The sequence below is a fragment of the Orycteropus afer genome, unplaced genomic scaffold (genome assembly GCF_000298275.1).
Source record: "Orycteropus afer afer isolate SDZICR_OR568_19922 unplaced genomic scaffold, OryAfe1.0 scaffold00375, whole genome shotgun sequence".
Taxonomy (NCBI): domain Eukaryota; kingdom Metazoa; phylum Chordata; class Mammalia; order Tubulidentata; family Orycteropodidae; genus Orycteropus; species Orycteropus afer.
In genome coordinates, this window is record NW_006921962.1 from 2,473,582 (window position 1) to 2,490,191 (window position 16,610).

Sequence of the window (16,610 nt, forward strand, 5' to 3'; positions counted from 1 at the left end):
TTTTTTTTTTTGGTCATTCTTCCTGTGTGTTTATATGGTGTACTTTTTGTCCACTTGGTTTTACTTTTTTGATGGTTTTTCAATTGTTGTTTTTGTCTAACTGAGTGGGAGACAGCAACAGTGCCCATACGACAAAACTACACCCTCACCTTCTGTAGCTCCATTTACTGACTGAGAGCCACCACTTCCTTCTCCACGACCTGGCCAACAACAAATGACCACCAAGAAGAGCCTGACTCACTCTCAGCTGCTCTTCACAAACAGTAAACAGAGATCTAAATACAACAATATCACAATGCCTCAAGACAAAAGACCATCACAGTCCACACAAAGAAGCAAGATAAAGTGATAGAAACAAGGGAGAAGGATGCAGACCCAGAACACATCCTTGAGGCAGAAGCAGCATTGGAAGTCGTTGATAAGGAATTCAAAAGAATTATATTTAGGCATCTTCAAAGGATTGAGAGACAGATCAAGGAAAACAATGATAAAATTAAGGAAAACATAGACAAAACCCTAGAAAAATTTCAGAAGAAAATACAAGAACAAAATGACAAAATAAATGAAAAATTAGAAATGATACAAAATCTACAGATAGAAATCCAGAATACTATGCTAAATTTTCAAAAAAAGATAAAACATTGAAAGGGCAAAGGAGTAGAATCAAATCAATTGAAGACAGAATTAATGAGATTTAAGACAAACACTGGAATACTTCTTTGGAAAGGGGTCGATCAGAAAAAAAAAGATCAAAACAAAATGAAGAAAGCCTAAGGTTCATGTGGGATACCATCAAAAGGAATAACCTATGTGTAATCATAATTCCAGAACAGGAAGAGAAAAAGAAAACCACTGAGAAAATTGTCCAAGGTTCATTAGAAGAGAACTTCCCTGATATGGTGAAAGATGAGAATATATTCATTCAGGAAGTCCAATGAACTCGAAACAAGCCCCAAAAGAAAATCACCAAGACATACCATCATCAACTCATAAAACCAAAGACAAAGAAAGAATCCTGAAAGCAGCATGGGAGAAACAAAAAGTTACTTACAAGGGACAACAAATAAGAATAAAGTCTGATTTCTCAGCAGAAACCATGCAGGCAAGAAGGCAATGGGATGGTATATATAAACCTTGAAAGAGAAAAAATTCCAACCAAGAATTATATATCTGGCAAAATTGTCCCTCAAATATGATGGTGAAATTAGGAGATTTCCAGATAAGCAGAAATTAAGAGAAGTTATTAAAACCAGACCAGCTTTATAAGAGATAGTAAAGGGACTCCTTTGAACAGAGAACCAACAATAACAAACAACAACTGATCATTAATACACAAGATGACATAACCCAGAAATCAATACTGCTGTGGAAGTATCCAAAGTAAAACCCGCTTACAAAATTGTCAGGGAACCAGAGACATCAATTGGTAAATGAGGACAACTACAAACCAAAAAGAGGGAAAAAATAGTGTAATTACAGAACTTCTAAATGGTGAGGAAGTCAAGAGAGCTGAAAGATAGAATGGACTGTTCTAAACTTGGAGAGAAAATTATAAATCACTTGTTAACCTCAAAGAATAATGATAAACCTTCACATCACAGTAAAAAAGAGGACAAGCACAAATACTTAGCAAATACTAAAACAACAACAACAAAGGAAATGATAACATGATTCATAAACACAATGAGCTCAGCACAAAAAATTATATGAAACAAAGAAACCAAGAACACCATGAAAAAAAACATAACAAAATGACAGCAACCAATTCACACTTGTCAATAATTACACTAAATGTTAATGGATTAAATGAACTACTCAAAAGACGAAGAGTTGCAGAGTGGATAAAAAAACATAACCCATCAATATGCTGTTCACAAGAGACACACCTTAGAGACAAAGACAAAAGACTAAATATCAAAGGTTGGAAAAAGATATATCAGGCAAATGGAAACCAAAAAGAGTGGGAGTGGCAATATTAATTTCTGATAAAATTGACTTTAAGACAAAAATTACAATATGATACAAGGAAAGACATTATATAATGCACTGTAAAATGATACAACCACTGTGGAAAGCTGTACGGTGATTCCTTAAAGAGTTCGAATTAGAAATACCATTTGACCCAGCCATTCCATTACTAAGTATATATCCTCAAGAAGTGAGAGCCGGGACAAGAACAGATATACAGACACCCATGTTCAATGCAGCACTGTTTTCAATAGACAAAAGATGGAAACAACCTAGGTGCCCATCAATAAAAGAATGGATAACTGAACTATGGTACATACACACAATGGAATACTATACAACCCTAAAGAACAATGTAGAATCTGCAAAACAGCACATAACATGGATGAACTTGGAGGACATTATGCTGAGTGAATTAAGTCAGTCACAGAAGGACAAATATTTTATTAGTCCATTATTGTAAAAAGTCAAGGAATGGTTTAATATGGAAGGAAATTTTCTTTGTTGGTTACCGGGGATAGAAGGGGAAGGGAGGGAACACTGTTAGAATAGGTAGAGACAAGTATTGATCTGGGTGAAGAGAAGGGCAATGTACAGAATGTGAGTGATCAACATGGTGTCACTGAGGAAGAAGAAGACATAGAGGGGTACATGAGAGGTACAGACAACAAAATTGAACCCTTTTGCACATACAAAATGAATGAAGGTATACATGGATATACAAGTGGATAGATGGGAGAACAGGCTGAACTATTAGGTGTGTCTATGCAGGGGATAATGTGCCCAAGACCATGGGCAGGGTTGGCAGACAATGTATCTACAAGTGTATTTCTATGTTCTGTAAGAATCTCCAAGTTTATAGTAGAGCAGACAAGGGGCAGGTTGTAGTCACTTCTTGGCCACAGCCAGCTACCCAGAAGGAGTGAGTAGTTGGACCTGTGGGCTCGGGACCATAGTCACAGGGGACATCAAGCCCATTTGGCATAACATACTACACAAAACATTGTTCCATATCCTCCTCTGGCAAGTACCGACTGGGATCTTAAAAGCTTACAAGCAACTATCTAGATGCAACAATGGGTCTCTCCTCGTCCAGAGCAAAGAAGAATGAAGATAACCAAAGATGCACGGAAATAATTAATCCAAGAGACTGGTACACCATGTGATCCTCAGCCTATGAGACTATGAGACCAGAGGAAACAGATGGTGCCCACTGTCAACCACTTGGAAGGGGATCTACATAGGAGATCCTGGATAGTGTGGGAGAACAATGTGGAACAAAACTCAAAATCATTAAAAATAAAGGGGGTGGGGGGACCAGGTTTTCTGGTTTGATAGAGTCTGATGGAACCACTGAGACTATGGCCCCTTGCTACCCTTCAGGTCTAGAATTGAATTCATTCCTGTGGCTTCCAGCCAAACAAAAGACAGGTATATTAGCTGAATATTTATGTTAGGTAGATATACTCCTTGGAGAGAACAGTCATAGGAGAATAGAAGGGCTGTGGACGCACAGGGAGACAGCTCAGGGAGCAGGAGTGCATGGGAGGGAAGGACACAGGGAAGAGAAAACTATGGGGAGGAAGTGGGAAGGGAGCTGTTGCATTGTGGGAAATTGCAGTTAATGTCATGAGACAAAATGTATGGGAGCTGCTGTATGGAGAGTGAATTTGCTCTGTAAATTTTCACCCAAATGACAATAAAAAAAGAAAATGGAGAACTAGTTTGCAGCAAAAGACATAAGTTAGTATAATTTACTAAAACCACGTAAAATGGCTAAGAAAAAAATGTAGATCTTGTAATCACATACAGAGAAAATACTCCAAATTAGTTTCATTATAAGTATCCTCAGAACAAGTTAAAATGATTCTAAAAGAAATACTTTACTAACCTGTTTATAAGGAGTATCATTCAGGTAAATTTCAGTGTCCCCAACTGAAATCAAAACACTTTTAGAACAAACAATATCGTTGTCAAAGCATTTTTTGTTCTGGGCAATGACAGATATATCCAAGTCATCTGTACTCTGCAATATCAAAAATATTTTATTACTACAAATATCTGCAATATACATATATAATTTTACTTATTTTAAAATATCTTAAGGATTAAGATATATAATGGATTGCATTAATATTGAAATATTACTTATCTTTAAAATAAAAATGTTTATAACTAATAATGTGAAGAATTTTTTAGAAATATACCAGCATAGCTAAATCTTTAAACACTTACCTAAAATATCTTCAAATAAAATTTTGTTCTAACAAAACATTTTTCCATTGCATTAATATAGCTTTAATTTATCAACCATTAACATATTTTTCTCTCTGTAAATATCCAAGGGAGCTCTGGTAGTGTAGTGCTTAAGGCATTTGACTGCTAACCAGAAGACTGGCGGTTCAAACACACCAGCCTCTCCTAGGAAGGAAGGTTGGGCAATCTACTTTGGTAGTGATACTGCCTTGGAAATGCAAGGAGGGATCACTATAAGTAAACATCTAAGAGGACAATCTGTCTCTTATGAGAATTTTTAAATAAATATTTCCATCTAGACATCATGTTCTTTATTTATTTTAAGGAATTTTCTGGCTAAATAGTTTTTTACTTACAGATTAAATTCAAGTATATACAAAGCTTTGGTATTTGTTCATAAATAGAATAACACATATCCTTTGAGGGCTTGCTTTGAACTGTTGTTGTTCTTTGGTGCCAACAAGTCATCTCCTACTCATAGTGACACTACGGACAGCAGAATGAAACACTGCCCAGTCCTGTGCCAGCCTCATGATCTTTGCTATACCTGAGTCCATTGTTGGAGCCTGCATCTGTCCATCTCGTTGAGGGCCTTCCCTTTCCTTGCTGACCCTCCACTTTACCAAGCATGATATCCTTCTCCAGGGAATGGTTCCTCTTGACAACATGACCAAAGTAGGTGAAATGAAGTCTGGCCATTCTTGCTTCCAAGGAGCATTATGGCTGCACTTCTTCCAGTAGAGGTCTGCTAGTCCTGTTAGCAGCCCATGGTACTCTTAGCTTTCTACTCCAACACCACAACTCAAAAGTATCAACTCTTCTTCAGTCTTCCTTATTCATTGTCCAGCTCTCACATGCTGAAGAGATGATTGAAAATACCATGGCTTGGGTTGGGCATACCTTAGTCTTCAAGGAGCCATCTTTGCTCTTCAGCACTTGAAAGAGGTATTTTGCAGCAGATTTGCCTAATACAATGTGTCACCTGATGTTGTGACTGCTGCTTCCATTGGTGTTGATTGTAGAAACAAGTAATATGAAGTCTTTGACAATGTCAATCTTTTCTCCATCCACTGTGAAGCTGTTTATTGGAGAAGCTGTTTATTGTGAGAAATTTTGTTTTCTTTATATTGAGGTGTAATCCATACGCAGACTATAGTCTTTAATCTTCATCAAGAAGTGCTCCAAGTCATCCTCACTTTCAGCAAGTAAAATTGTGTCATCTACATATCTCAGGTTGTTAAGGAGTCTTCCTCCAATCCTGATGCCATGTTCTTCTTCATATAATCCAGCTTCTCCGATTATTTGTTCAGCATAAAAATTGAATAAGTATGGTAAAAGGATGCAACCTTGACACACTCCATTCTTGATTTGGAACCAGAAGTATCCCCTTGTCCTCTTCGAATGACAGCTTCCTAATTGATGTACACGTTCCTCATGAGTACAATTAAGCATTCTGGAATTCCCATTCTTCTCAATGTTAGCCATAATTTGTTATGATTCACACAATTGAATGCTTTTGCATAGTCAATAAAACACAAGTAAACATCATTCTGGTATTCTTTACTTTCAGCTAAGATATATCTGACATCAGCAATGATATCCCTCATTCCATGTCCTCTTCTGAATACAGCTTGCATTGCTGGAAGTTCTCTGTCAATATACTGCTGCAACTGTTTTTGAATTATCTTCAGTAAGATTTTACTTGCATGTGATACTAATGATATTGTTCAATAATTTCCACATTCTTTGGGAAACTTTCTTTGAAATGGGTACAAATATTGAACTTTTCCATTCAGTTGGCCAGGTAGCTGTTTTCCAAATCTCCTGGCATAGCTGAGTGAGTGCCTCCAGTGCGGCATCCATTTGTTGAAACATCTCAATGGGTTTTCTGTCAATTCCTGGAGCCTTGTTCTTCTCCAATTCTTTCAATGCAGCCTCAACTTCTTCCTTCAATACCATTGGTTCTTGATCATATGTCACCTCCTGAAATTGATGAACATTGACCAATTCTTTTTGATACAGTGACTCTGTATTCCTTTCATCTTCTTTTGATGTTTCCTGTATCAGTCAATATTTTGCTCATAGAATCTTTCCATATTGCAACTCAAGGCTTAAATTTTTTCTTCACTTCTTTCAGCTTGAGAAATGTCAAGTGTGTTCTTCCCTTTTGGTTTTCTAACCCAGATCTTTGCACATTTCATTATAATAATTGATTTTGTCTTCTTGAGCTGCTCTTTGAAATGTTCTGTTCAACTCTTTTATCTTGTCATTTCTTCCAATTGCTTTAGCTACTCTCCCCTCAAGAACAAGTTTCAGAGTGTCTTCTGATATTCATTTTGGTCTTTTCTTCCTTTCTTGTCTTTCTAGTGACCTCTTGCTTTTTTCTTGGATGATATTCTTGATGTCATCCCACAATTTCTCTGGTTTTCAGTCATTAGTGTTCAATACATCAAATCTATTTTTTAGATTGTCTCTAAATTCAGGAGGGATATTATCAAGGTCATATTTTGGCTCTCATGGACTTGTTTTAATTATCTTCAACTTCAACTTGAACGTACATATGAACAGTTGATGGTCTATTCCACAATCAACTCCTGGCCTTGTTTTGGCTGAAGATATTGAACTTCTCCATCACTTCTTGCCACAGATGGAGTCAATCTAATTCCTATGTATTCCATTTGGTGAAATCCACCTGTATAGCCATTGTATATGTTGTTGAAAACAGATATTTGCAATGAACAAGTCATTGGTCTTGCTAAATTCTATCATGTGATCTCTAGCATTATTTCTATCACCAAGGCCGTATTTTCCAACTACTGGTGACTTCTCTGTTTCCCACTTTTGCATTCCAGTCACCAGTGATAATCAATCAGTGATAATGATTGCACGTTTGGTCAATTTAAGACTTCAGAATTTGGTAGAAATCTTTAATTTCCTCATTTTTGGCTTTGGTGGTTGGTGCATAGATTTGGATAATAGTAGTGTTAACTGGTCTTCCTTGTAGGCGTAAAGATGTTATCCTATCACTTACAGCATTGTACTGCTGGACAGATCTTGAAACAGTCTTTGTGTGACAAAGAATGTCACACCATTCCTCTTTTATTTGTCATTCACAGCACAGCAAATCATGTGGTTGTCTGATTCAAAATAGCCAAAACCAGTCCATTTCAGATCACTAATACTTAGGATATCAATCTTTATGTGTTCCATTTCATTTTTGACAACTTCTGATTTTCCTAATTTCATACTTTATACATTCTATGTTCCAATTATTAATGGATGTTTGCAGCTGTTTCCACTCATTTTGAATTGTGTCATATCAGCCAATGGAGGTCCCAAAAGCTTTACTCCATCTATATAATTAAGGTCATCTGTACTCTGAGGAATCAGCTCTTCCGCAGTCATTTTTTGAGTGCCTTCCAACCTGATGGGCTCATCTTCTAACACTATATCAGACAACATTTCAGGGCAATTCATAGTTTTCAGTAATATATCATACAGTGTTTCACTGCTATTCATAAGGTTTTCACTGGCCAATTGTTTAAGTGGATGGCCTCTTTCTTCTTCCAAGTCTGTCTTAGTCTGGAAGTTCTGCTGAAACCTCTCCACCATGGGTAACCTTCTTGGCATTTTGCAACACCAGTTGCATAGCCTGGCCTTGACTAAAGCCACCCTAGAAGCCCTGAGCCATACACCCACCTACCTACCCAGGGCCCAGCCTTGAACCAGGAACTTTATATATGTCATCTCATTTAATTTTTACAATTAAAAAAAAATCTAATTAGGTAATTTTTAAAATTATTTCCGTTTTACAGATCAGAAAACTAAAGTTAAGAATTAAGTGACTGTCCAAAGACACTTAGCTAAATAAGGGCAGAGACAAGAATTCAACACTCTAACCTGTTTGTATGCCCACTGTAAAGAAATTAAGGCAATCTGATGGTGCAGTGGTTAAAGCACTCAGAAGGTAGCCAAACATCAGTGGTTGGGCCCACCAACCACTCTACAGAAAAGAGATGAGGCAGTTTGCTTATGTAAAGATTTATAGCCTGAGAAACACTATTGGGCAATTCTTTCTTCTCTGTTCTATAGGGTTGCTATGAGTCAGATTTGACTCTATAGTAGTGGGTTTGTAAAGAAATTGTAAGGGTATAATGATGGTTGAACAGAAAATTCTGATTTAGGTTATTGTGAATCTTTAGTTTCTGAGAATATTATTTAGTTTCAAATACTCTAACACTCTCACTTCTGTTAGCTCCCATTCTTGGCCTTCTATCTGTTAAGAGGAAATTCTTACCTTAGATTTTATTCTCTCTTAGAATGAGGGAGCTCTGGTAACCAGAAGGCTGGTGGTTCAACCCCATCAGCCACTCCTCAGAAGGAACATGGGGCAATCTACTTCCATAGTGATACAGAAGGGTTCACTATGAATCGTTTCCGACTCAATGGCACATAACAACAACAGAATGAGGGTTTCTAATTTGGTATCCTGGTTTCATGGATACCCTTTCGATGTTCTACAGAACCTAGAAATTCATTGCAAAACATTGTTCATGAATATATGTACTTTTTTTAGGGAATGAGCCCATGGTTTTCATCAAATTCTCAAAGTGGCTCTTTTCACCCAAGGAAATAGAACCCACTTCTCTAGGATTTCTTCCACTAACAGACGATGGTGAGAATCTCATCACAAGAAACGTGGCATTTCTCTTTGAGCTCACTGAGCATTTCTTGAAATATTTCCTGAATATTTTTCACTTTTGACCATATGGGTCAGTATTTATATTCATAGTGAGGAAAGTCATTCAATGTTTGGAAATCATATAAGTTTTGGTACATATTTTTCATATTTAGTTTTTCGTATCACCAGCAATATGAACATTATTTCAATGTATTTCTTAGTTTGGTTAAATTCTTCCTGTCCCATTATCAGTTACTAGAATAGTGCCTAGAAGATAAGTTTTTAACAAATAATGTTGACAGAGTAAGTAATGTGTCCCTCTGTGACCCATCCCCCCCCCCCCCCGCCTTAGGAGCTGACAGCTTTTGCTTCTTTGGAAACAATCCTTTTGCAAAGCATTGCCTACATTTTGAGAGGGAAAATAATAAGGCTCATTAAGATGATTGTTGCATGTACTACTCAAAAAATAATAATGCCACACTTTCCTGCCTTTATAAATGATTTCCTAAGAAGAAAAAGAAAAAGAAAAAAAGAATGTAACTCAAGGTTTTGTTTAGCTCTTCCTCTTAGGAAGAGCTATTTGGATTAGGGATGTGAAAAGCTGGCTGAAAGGCTTTCCATTACCATGACATTTCTATTACTATTAATTAAAGTGCCTCAGTGTTAGCCTTATTCATTGTATTTAATTATAAACTCCAAGAAATACTCTATGTTGTATGGCCTGTCTTATAATATTATGCTATGTTACTAACAGTAACTTGCAACAACACCAGTTTCCAAGAGTTACATCTCTAAATCTCCATTTCTAATGCATTTCAAGTTAATATTAGATTTGGAGGTAATACTACAAATTTGCTAATCAACATAGTAAGTAATGGTTACAAAGCTAGAAGTGAAGAGTCAACATCAATATGGCACATGGAAACTTCAAAACTCTTTGTTCTCTAGTGCTAAAAATCTTATCAAGAATATTTTCCTGAATGATTACAAAAAATATACCAACAACTCTCAAGTTAGTACTAGATATGTACTGATATGTCTGCCTTAGCACCTGTCACAGACCTTAGCATCTGTCATAGCTCCAGCCCTTTTAAGGGTAACTATCCCATGAAGGCCCCAGCTGATGTAGCAGACTCACCAGCCATGTTTTATATCCCATAACTATTGGCCCCAAGAACAGAATATTCATAGATAGGCCAAGATGCTGGAGAAACTCTAGCCAATCATATTATCCCTCATATTTGAACTAAAAAAGACTAGTTTTTTAAATAAATAAATAATAATAAATAATAGGAGTTGTTTTTCATTAAGTAAGTAAAGACAAAGAGAGGTTATTTGGTAAAGTAGTAGCTGAGGATATGCGAGCAAGCTGAACCTATAAGGAAGCAGAAACAATGACTGAATGGAAGCAAAAGTAAAGACACCAAGAAGAGAGTTATACAAGTGGGCTCAAGTAAGCAGAACACAGAGCAGTCACATAGAGATTGGTCATTTGCATTACTTTCACCAGAACACCCAAGAACTCTCACTGCCTGGCAAAAACAATCTTTCAGCTTCCACCTCACAAGGTGAACTATTTACAAAGTGAACTAAGGTTCTTGTTCTAGGATTTCCTTGGATCTTGCTCTTGTCACTGGGTGGTGCAAATATTTAGCACACTCAGCTGCTAACTGAAAAATTGGTGATTTGAGTTAATACAGAGGGACCTCAAAAGGAAGGCCTGGCAATACTCTTCCCAAAAAATCAGCCATTGGAAACCCTACGGAGAACAGTTCTATTCTGATTTTTTCTTGTCATTTTCCTTGAGGTATCATATGCAATGTACCACAACATACCTCTACTGTTCATTCCCTGAAATAACAAAAGTTTGACCAGAAAGTCACTGAGAAGGACTCTGAAGTGTTTCACTATGAAGGAAATCTATTTGAAAATACATTGATAAGGGAGAAGTGAATTATAATGGGGTAAGATATTTCATCCTTAGTGACCCAGCACCAATACCTCCACCTTCCTTGAAACTTCTTTTTTTTCTCTACTTAAAATCAGTTATAGTCTGTCTAGTTACAGCTTCTTGTTCATTAATGTCTCCCTCAGATGGTAAAATAATTGAGTAGGAAAGCTGTTGTTGTTGTTGTTATGTGCCGTCGAGTCGGTCCCGACTCATAGCGACCCCTCCTTGGGTTTCCGAGGCAGTATCACTACGGAAGTAGGATTGCCCAACCTTCCTTCCGAGGAGTGGCTGGTGGGTTTGAACCGCCAGCTTTCTGGTTAGCAGTCAAGTGCTTTAGCCACTATGCTACCAGAGCTCCTGTATGAAAGCTAGTGTCACAATAATTGCATTCTTAACAGCTCCTAGCATAAAAGCATAGAGTAGACTTATGTATTTAGTAAATTAATAAAGAAAAATATGCAGACAGCTGCCAACAAGTAGACTCCAATTCATAGCAACTTTACTTACAATGGAACGAAGCATTGCCCAGTCCTGTGTCATTCTCATGATCACTGGCATGTTTGAGTCCAACATGTTTGAGTGCAACGTAGTTGCAGCTATTGTGCCAATCCATCTTACCAAGGGTCTCCTTTGCCCTTTTTGGCCCTCTACTTCACCAAGCCTAGTGTCCTTCTCCAGTAACTGGTCACTCCTAACGATATATTCAAAGTTAAGCAAGTCACACAATGTTCTGTTGAGATCCACAGGAGTTTCATTGGCTAAATTTCGGAATATTCTTGGGCCTTTCTTCCTAGTGTCTTAGTCTGGAAGCTCTACTAAAACCTGTCCCTCAGGTGTGATATGGCTAGCATTTGAAATATTGGTGGTGTTACTTCCAATATCATAGTAACACAAAAACCACCACAGTATAACAAACTGGCAGAAGGGAGGTATAGTGACCATGCCATTAATTTGCCTTTTACTCTTGACAGAGATAGCTTTGTCTAGTTCTGTCTACATCTTTGTCTTTGCCTAAATAGCATATAATGGATTTTCCTTGATTTCTTTCTCTCTATATCTGTATTTATTTCCTATGGATACCAAAAAAAAAAAAAAAACCCTCACTGTCATCGAGTTGATTCTGACTCATAGCCACCCCCTTCAGGTTTCTGAGTCAGTAAATCTTTATGAAAGTAGATTGCCCATCTTCCTTCCATGGAGTGGTTGATGGGTTTGAACCACCAACCTTCTGGTTAGCAGTCAAATGCCTTACACTATGGATAAGAAAGTAAATAAAATAGAGTTCTGTACCTTCAAGGTATAAGATCAAAAGCAACTAAGAGTTTTGTGACAGAGATGACATGCAAATATAGAACCTTGTGAATCTCAGTGTTTTAAGAAACTCTTGAAGAAAGAAGTCGTCAATGGAAATTGTGGAGAGATCAGATGCAAAAGGCAGAAGCCAGTAGAATTACATCAGAGAAGAAAAGGGTAGAGAAGCCTTAAGATAAAAAAATGATAAAAATTTAAAAGGTATAATTGGATATAGCAGTTAGGTCATTGTTTATCTTTACAATTGAAATTTTATATGAATTTTAGATTAGGTTATGTCTTATTTAATGCTGGTGTAACAGAAATACCACAAGTGGATGGCTTGAACAAGCAGAAATTAATTTTCTCACAGGTTGTTGTTGTTGTTGTTGTTATGTGCCATCAAGTCAGACTCGACTCATAGTGACCCCTCCTTGGGTTTCCGAGGCAGTATCACTACAGAAGTAGATTGCCTAACCTTCCTTCCAAGGAGTGGCTGGTGGGTTTGAACCGCCAGCCTTCTGGTTAGCAGTCAAGTGCCTTAGGCACTAGGCTACCAGAGGAAGTCTGAATTCAGGATACTGGCTCTCAGGGTAGGCTCTCTCTCTCTCTATGTCAGCTCTGGGGGAAGGTCCTTGTCTTCTTTCAACATCTGTGAGCCCAATGTCCCTTGAACATCTCCATGTGTGCTAGCAATCTTCCCCTGGGTCTAGGAGATTCTCAGCATAAGGAACCCAGGTCCAAATGATGGGCTCTGCTCCTGGCTCCTATTTCTTGGTGCACTGAGATCCCTTTCTCTGCTTGTTTCTCTTTCCTTTTATCTGTTGTAAGATAGAAGGTGATTTGGGCCACACTCCAGGGAAACTCCCTTACATTAGATCATGACCTGAGTAAGGGTATTGCATTCTACCCTAGTCCTTTACAACTGAGTGGCTGATCACATCATATCACATCACGGAGTATGATTACATCATTACATAACTGCTAAATTACATCATTATAAAACTGCCAAATTGACACATATTTTGTGGGGACGCAATTCATTCCATGACATTCCACCCTTTTGTCCCCAAAAATTCATGTCCTTACCACATGCAAAACATTTCCCCCCATCATATATATCATCCCAGATGTCTTAAATCAACTCTAAGTCCAAATTCCATTCTATGGCAAAATTTCTCTTCATCTGTGAACCTATGAAATCTATATGTATTAACTGCTTTCAAAGTACAGTGGTGGAATAAGGACAAAGTAGACATTTCCAATACAAATGGGAGAAATTGCAAGAAGGGATAATGGGCATCAAGCCAGTCCAAAACCCAGCAGAACTTCATTAGTTCTCAAGACTCGAAAATAATTCTTTATTCTCTGAGATCATCTAGGCCATGGTACTGCCCTCCAGACTCTGGGTGGTGACCATGCTGTCTGGATTCTAGGTGGAAGCCTCTTGGCCTTGACTTTAGCTGCATCTTCCAGGCCCACTGGGACAGCAACTCTGCTCCCTCAGCTTTGGGTGGCCCCATTCTCTTAGTCCAATTGAGTGGATCCAACCCCCTAAGCCCCAGTAGGCCCCAATAGGCCCTGTTCTTCTGCCCTTTGGGCATTGCAGCCTGCCCCCTCAGGATTGGACAGCAGACCAGCCCAAACCCAATGGCAGTCATGAATGGCAGCCCCACACTCCAGAAACAAGTTTGTGAATCTCTGACTCTTTGAAACAGAAGAGCCTGTGGGTCCCAGACCTTGAAACTCCAGAAGTCATGGCCTCACCCTTTAAGACTCCAAAGGTCATAGCCCTGCCCTTTGAGACTGAGACAGATATGCTTCTCTTGCTCTTTATCTCTTTAGCTACTGCTACCTCTTTCTTTAGGAGCTCTGGTAGCATAGTGCTTAAGGCACTTGACTGCTAACCAGAAGGCTGGCAAAACCCACCAGCCACTCCTCAGAAGGAAGGTTGGGCAATCTACTTCCGTAGAGATACTGCCTCGGAATCCCAAGGAGGGGTCACTATGAGTTGGGTCCGACTCGATGGCATATAACAACAACAACAACCTCTTTCTTTGGCTTTTGAGCCACTTAGAGTTCTTGGGAAGGCCCAGCCTCTACCCTGCTTGAACAAGTGTTACAAAGCTCTTTAGTCCTATCAATAAGTGCCCAGAGGCACCCCACTCTGCCAGTAAGCCTTGGCCTAAAGGTACTCATCTCTTTCACTCTGTGGATTGGCAAGCCTAGCTCCTTTGACAAGTGCTCAGAGGCACCCCAATCAGCCAGGAAGGATCCTGCCTTGAGACATTCAGCTTTGTCATTCCATGAGTCAGCTTCTATATAGTATCACATGGATATCATGGTTCTGCTGCCACCATGTCTCTTGCCACTGCTTCTTGACATCTGCATTTTCTCTGGTGTTATAGTTCTCCTCACTTCCTTCTGAGCCTTCACTAGAATTGTATCTTAGGTCCATAATTCCACCAATCGTCTCTTCAGTGCAATCTAGGTTTTTACTATAAGGTACCTTAAAACTCTTCCTGCCTCTACCCATTATCCAATTCCAAAACTGCTTCCACATTTGAGGGGTATGTTAGAGCAGCACCCTATTCACTGGTACCAAATTCTGTCTTAGTTTTCTAGTGCTGCTATAACAGAAATATCACAAACAGAAATTTATTTTCTCACAGTTTCGAAGGCTAAAAGTCTGAATTCAGGGTATCACCTCTCAGAGAAGCCTCACTCCATCTCATTTGGCTCTGGAGGAGGGTTCTTGTTTCCTTTCAACACCTGTGACCAAAGCAGCTCATAGACATCTCTATGTGTCTTGGTATCAATCTGCCCCTGGATCTAAGGAGTCCTTAGCACAGGGCCCCCAGGACAAAAAGATGTGCTTTGCTCCTAGATCTTCTTTCTTGGCAGTACCAAGATCCCCTTCACTCTGCTTGCTTCTCTATGCTTTTATGTCCTGTAAGATAAAAAGTAATGCAGGATACCACCCAGGGAAATTCCCCTTCTATCAGGTCAGGCTGTGACTTAACTAACTGTGTTACATTTCACTCTAATTCCCTTACATCAGATCAGGGATGGTCACATCAGATGACATCGTGGATAATGATTACATTATTACATAATTGCCAAACAATATCATTATATAACTGCCAAACCATTGATAATTGTGGCCCAGCCAAGTTGATCATGGCCCAACCAAGATGACACATATTTTAGGGGGACAAAATGCAATTCATGACAGGTAATGAAAAATTCTCCCTAAGATTCAAAGGAGGCAAAGCTAAGACTATTTTTGCTCATCATTGTACTCCATTTCTCACCATTAGGCCTGCCACAAAAAAAGCACATAAGAAAAATTGATGTGGAAAAAAAATGGTGTAAGGTGAAGCAGTTTGATGGCATTGAGATTAGAAGGGTTTTCAGAGTCTTAAGGAGAATTGTAAGACATTCTGGTGGCATAGTGGATAAGGCACTTGGCTGCTAACCATGAGGTCAGCACATCAAACCCACCAGCTGTTCTGTGGAAGGAAGATGGGGCAATCTACTTCTGTAAGGATTGACAGCCTCAGAAACCCAGTGGGGGTTGTTATGAGTTGGAATCAACTCAATGGCAGTGAGTTTGGTTTGTTTTTTGATAAGGAGAATAGTGATTATTTAACTTATGACCTAAAAAGAATGTTGAAAAACTTAAGAATAAATTATAGAAAGAGACCTAGCAGAGATTGGGGCTCATCATAGATTAATAGAAATAGCATTTGGCATATACCACTTTCATTGAAAGATAGAACAATTGGAAAGAAACTCAACAAAGATGTAGAAGAACTAAACAACACAATCCACAAATTGACCTTATAGACATCTACATAGCACTTCACCCAACAGCACAATAAACCTTCTTTTCCAGTGCACATGGAACATTCTTTATGATAGACTATACTTTAGGCCATAAAGCAAGCCTTCATAAATTTGAAGACATTGAAATACTGCAAACCATATTCTCAGATCATAATGCTATAAAATTAGAAATCAACAATAGGAAGATCAATGGAAAAAGAGCAAACACATGGAAACTGAACAACACCCTCCTAAACAATGACTAGGTAAAAGAAGAAATAAAAAAATGAAATTAAGAAATTCCTTCAATCAAATGAGAATGAAAACACAACATACTAAAATTTTTGGACACAGCAAAAGCAGTGATCAGAGGGCAATTTATAGCAATTATGCACACAGCTAAAAAGAAGAAAGAACCAAAATCAACACTTTAAACTAACATCTTAAACAATTAGAAAAAGAACAGCAAGACAAGCGTACAATAACCAAAAGAAAGGAAAAAATAAAGATTTGAGCAGAAATAAATGAAACAGAACATAGAAAGACAATAGAAAAAAATCAACAAGACTAGAAGTAGGTTTTTGGAAAAGATTAATAAAATTGACAAACCACTGGCAAATTTAACAAAGGAAAAGA

At 38.2% G+C, this 16,610-nt stretch overlaps 1 protein-coding gene across 1 annotated transcript in view; it reads right to left on the reverse strand.

Annotated features, from left to right (window-relative positions):
* OTOGL (otogelin like) overlaps nt 1-16,610 on the reverse strand; it is a 251,434-nt gene that overhangs the window by 134,491 nt on the left and 100,333 nt on the right. The window contains exon 26 of the mRNA XM_007953174.2: nt 3,860-3,994. Coding sequence (XP_007951365.2) covers nt 3,860-3,994 — 135 coding nt within the window. The remainder of the gene's footprint in view (nt 1-3,859; nt 3,995-16,610) is intronic.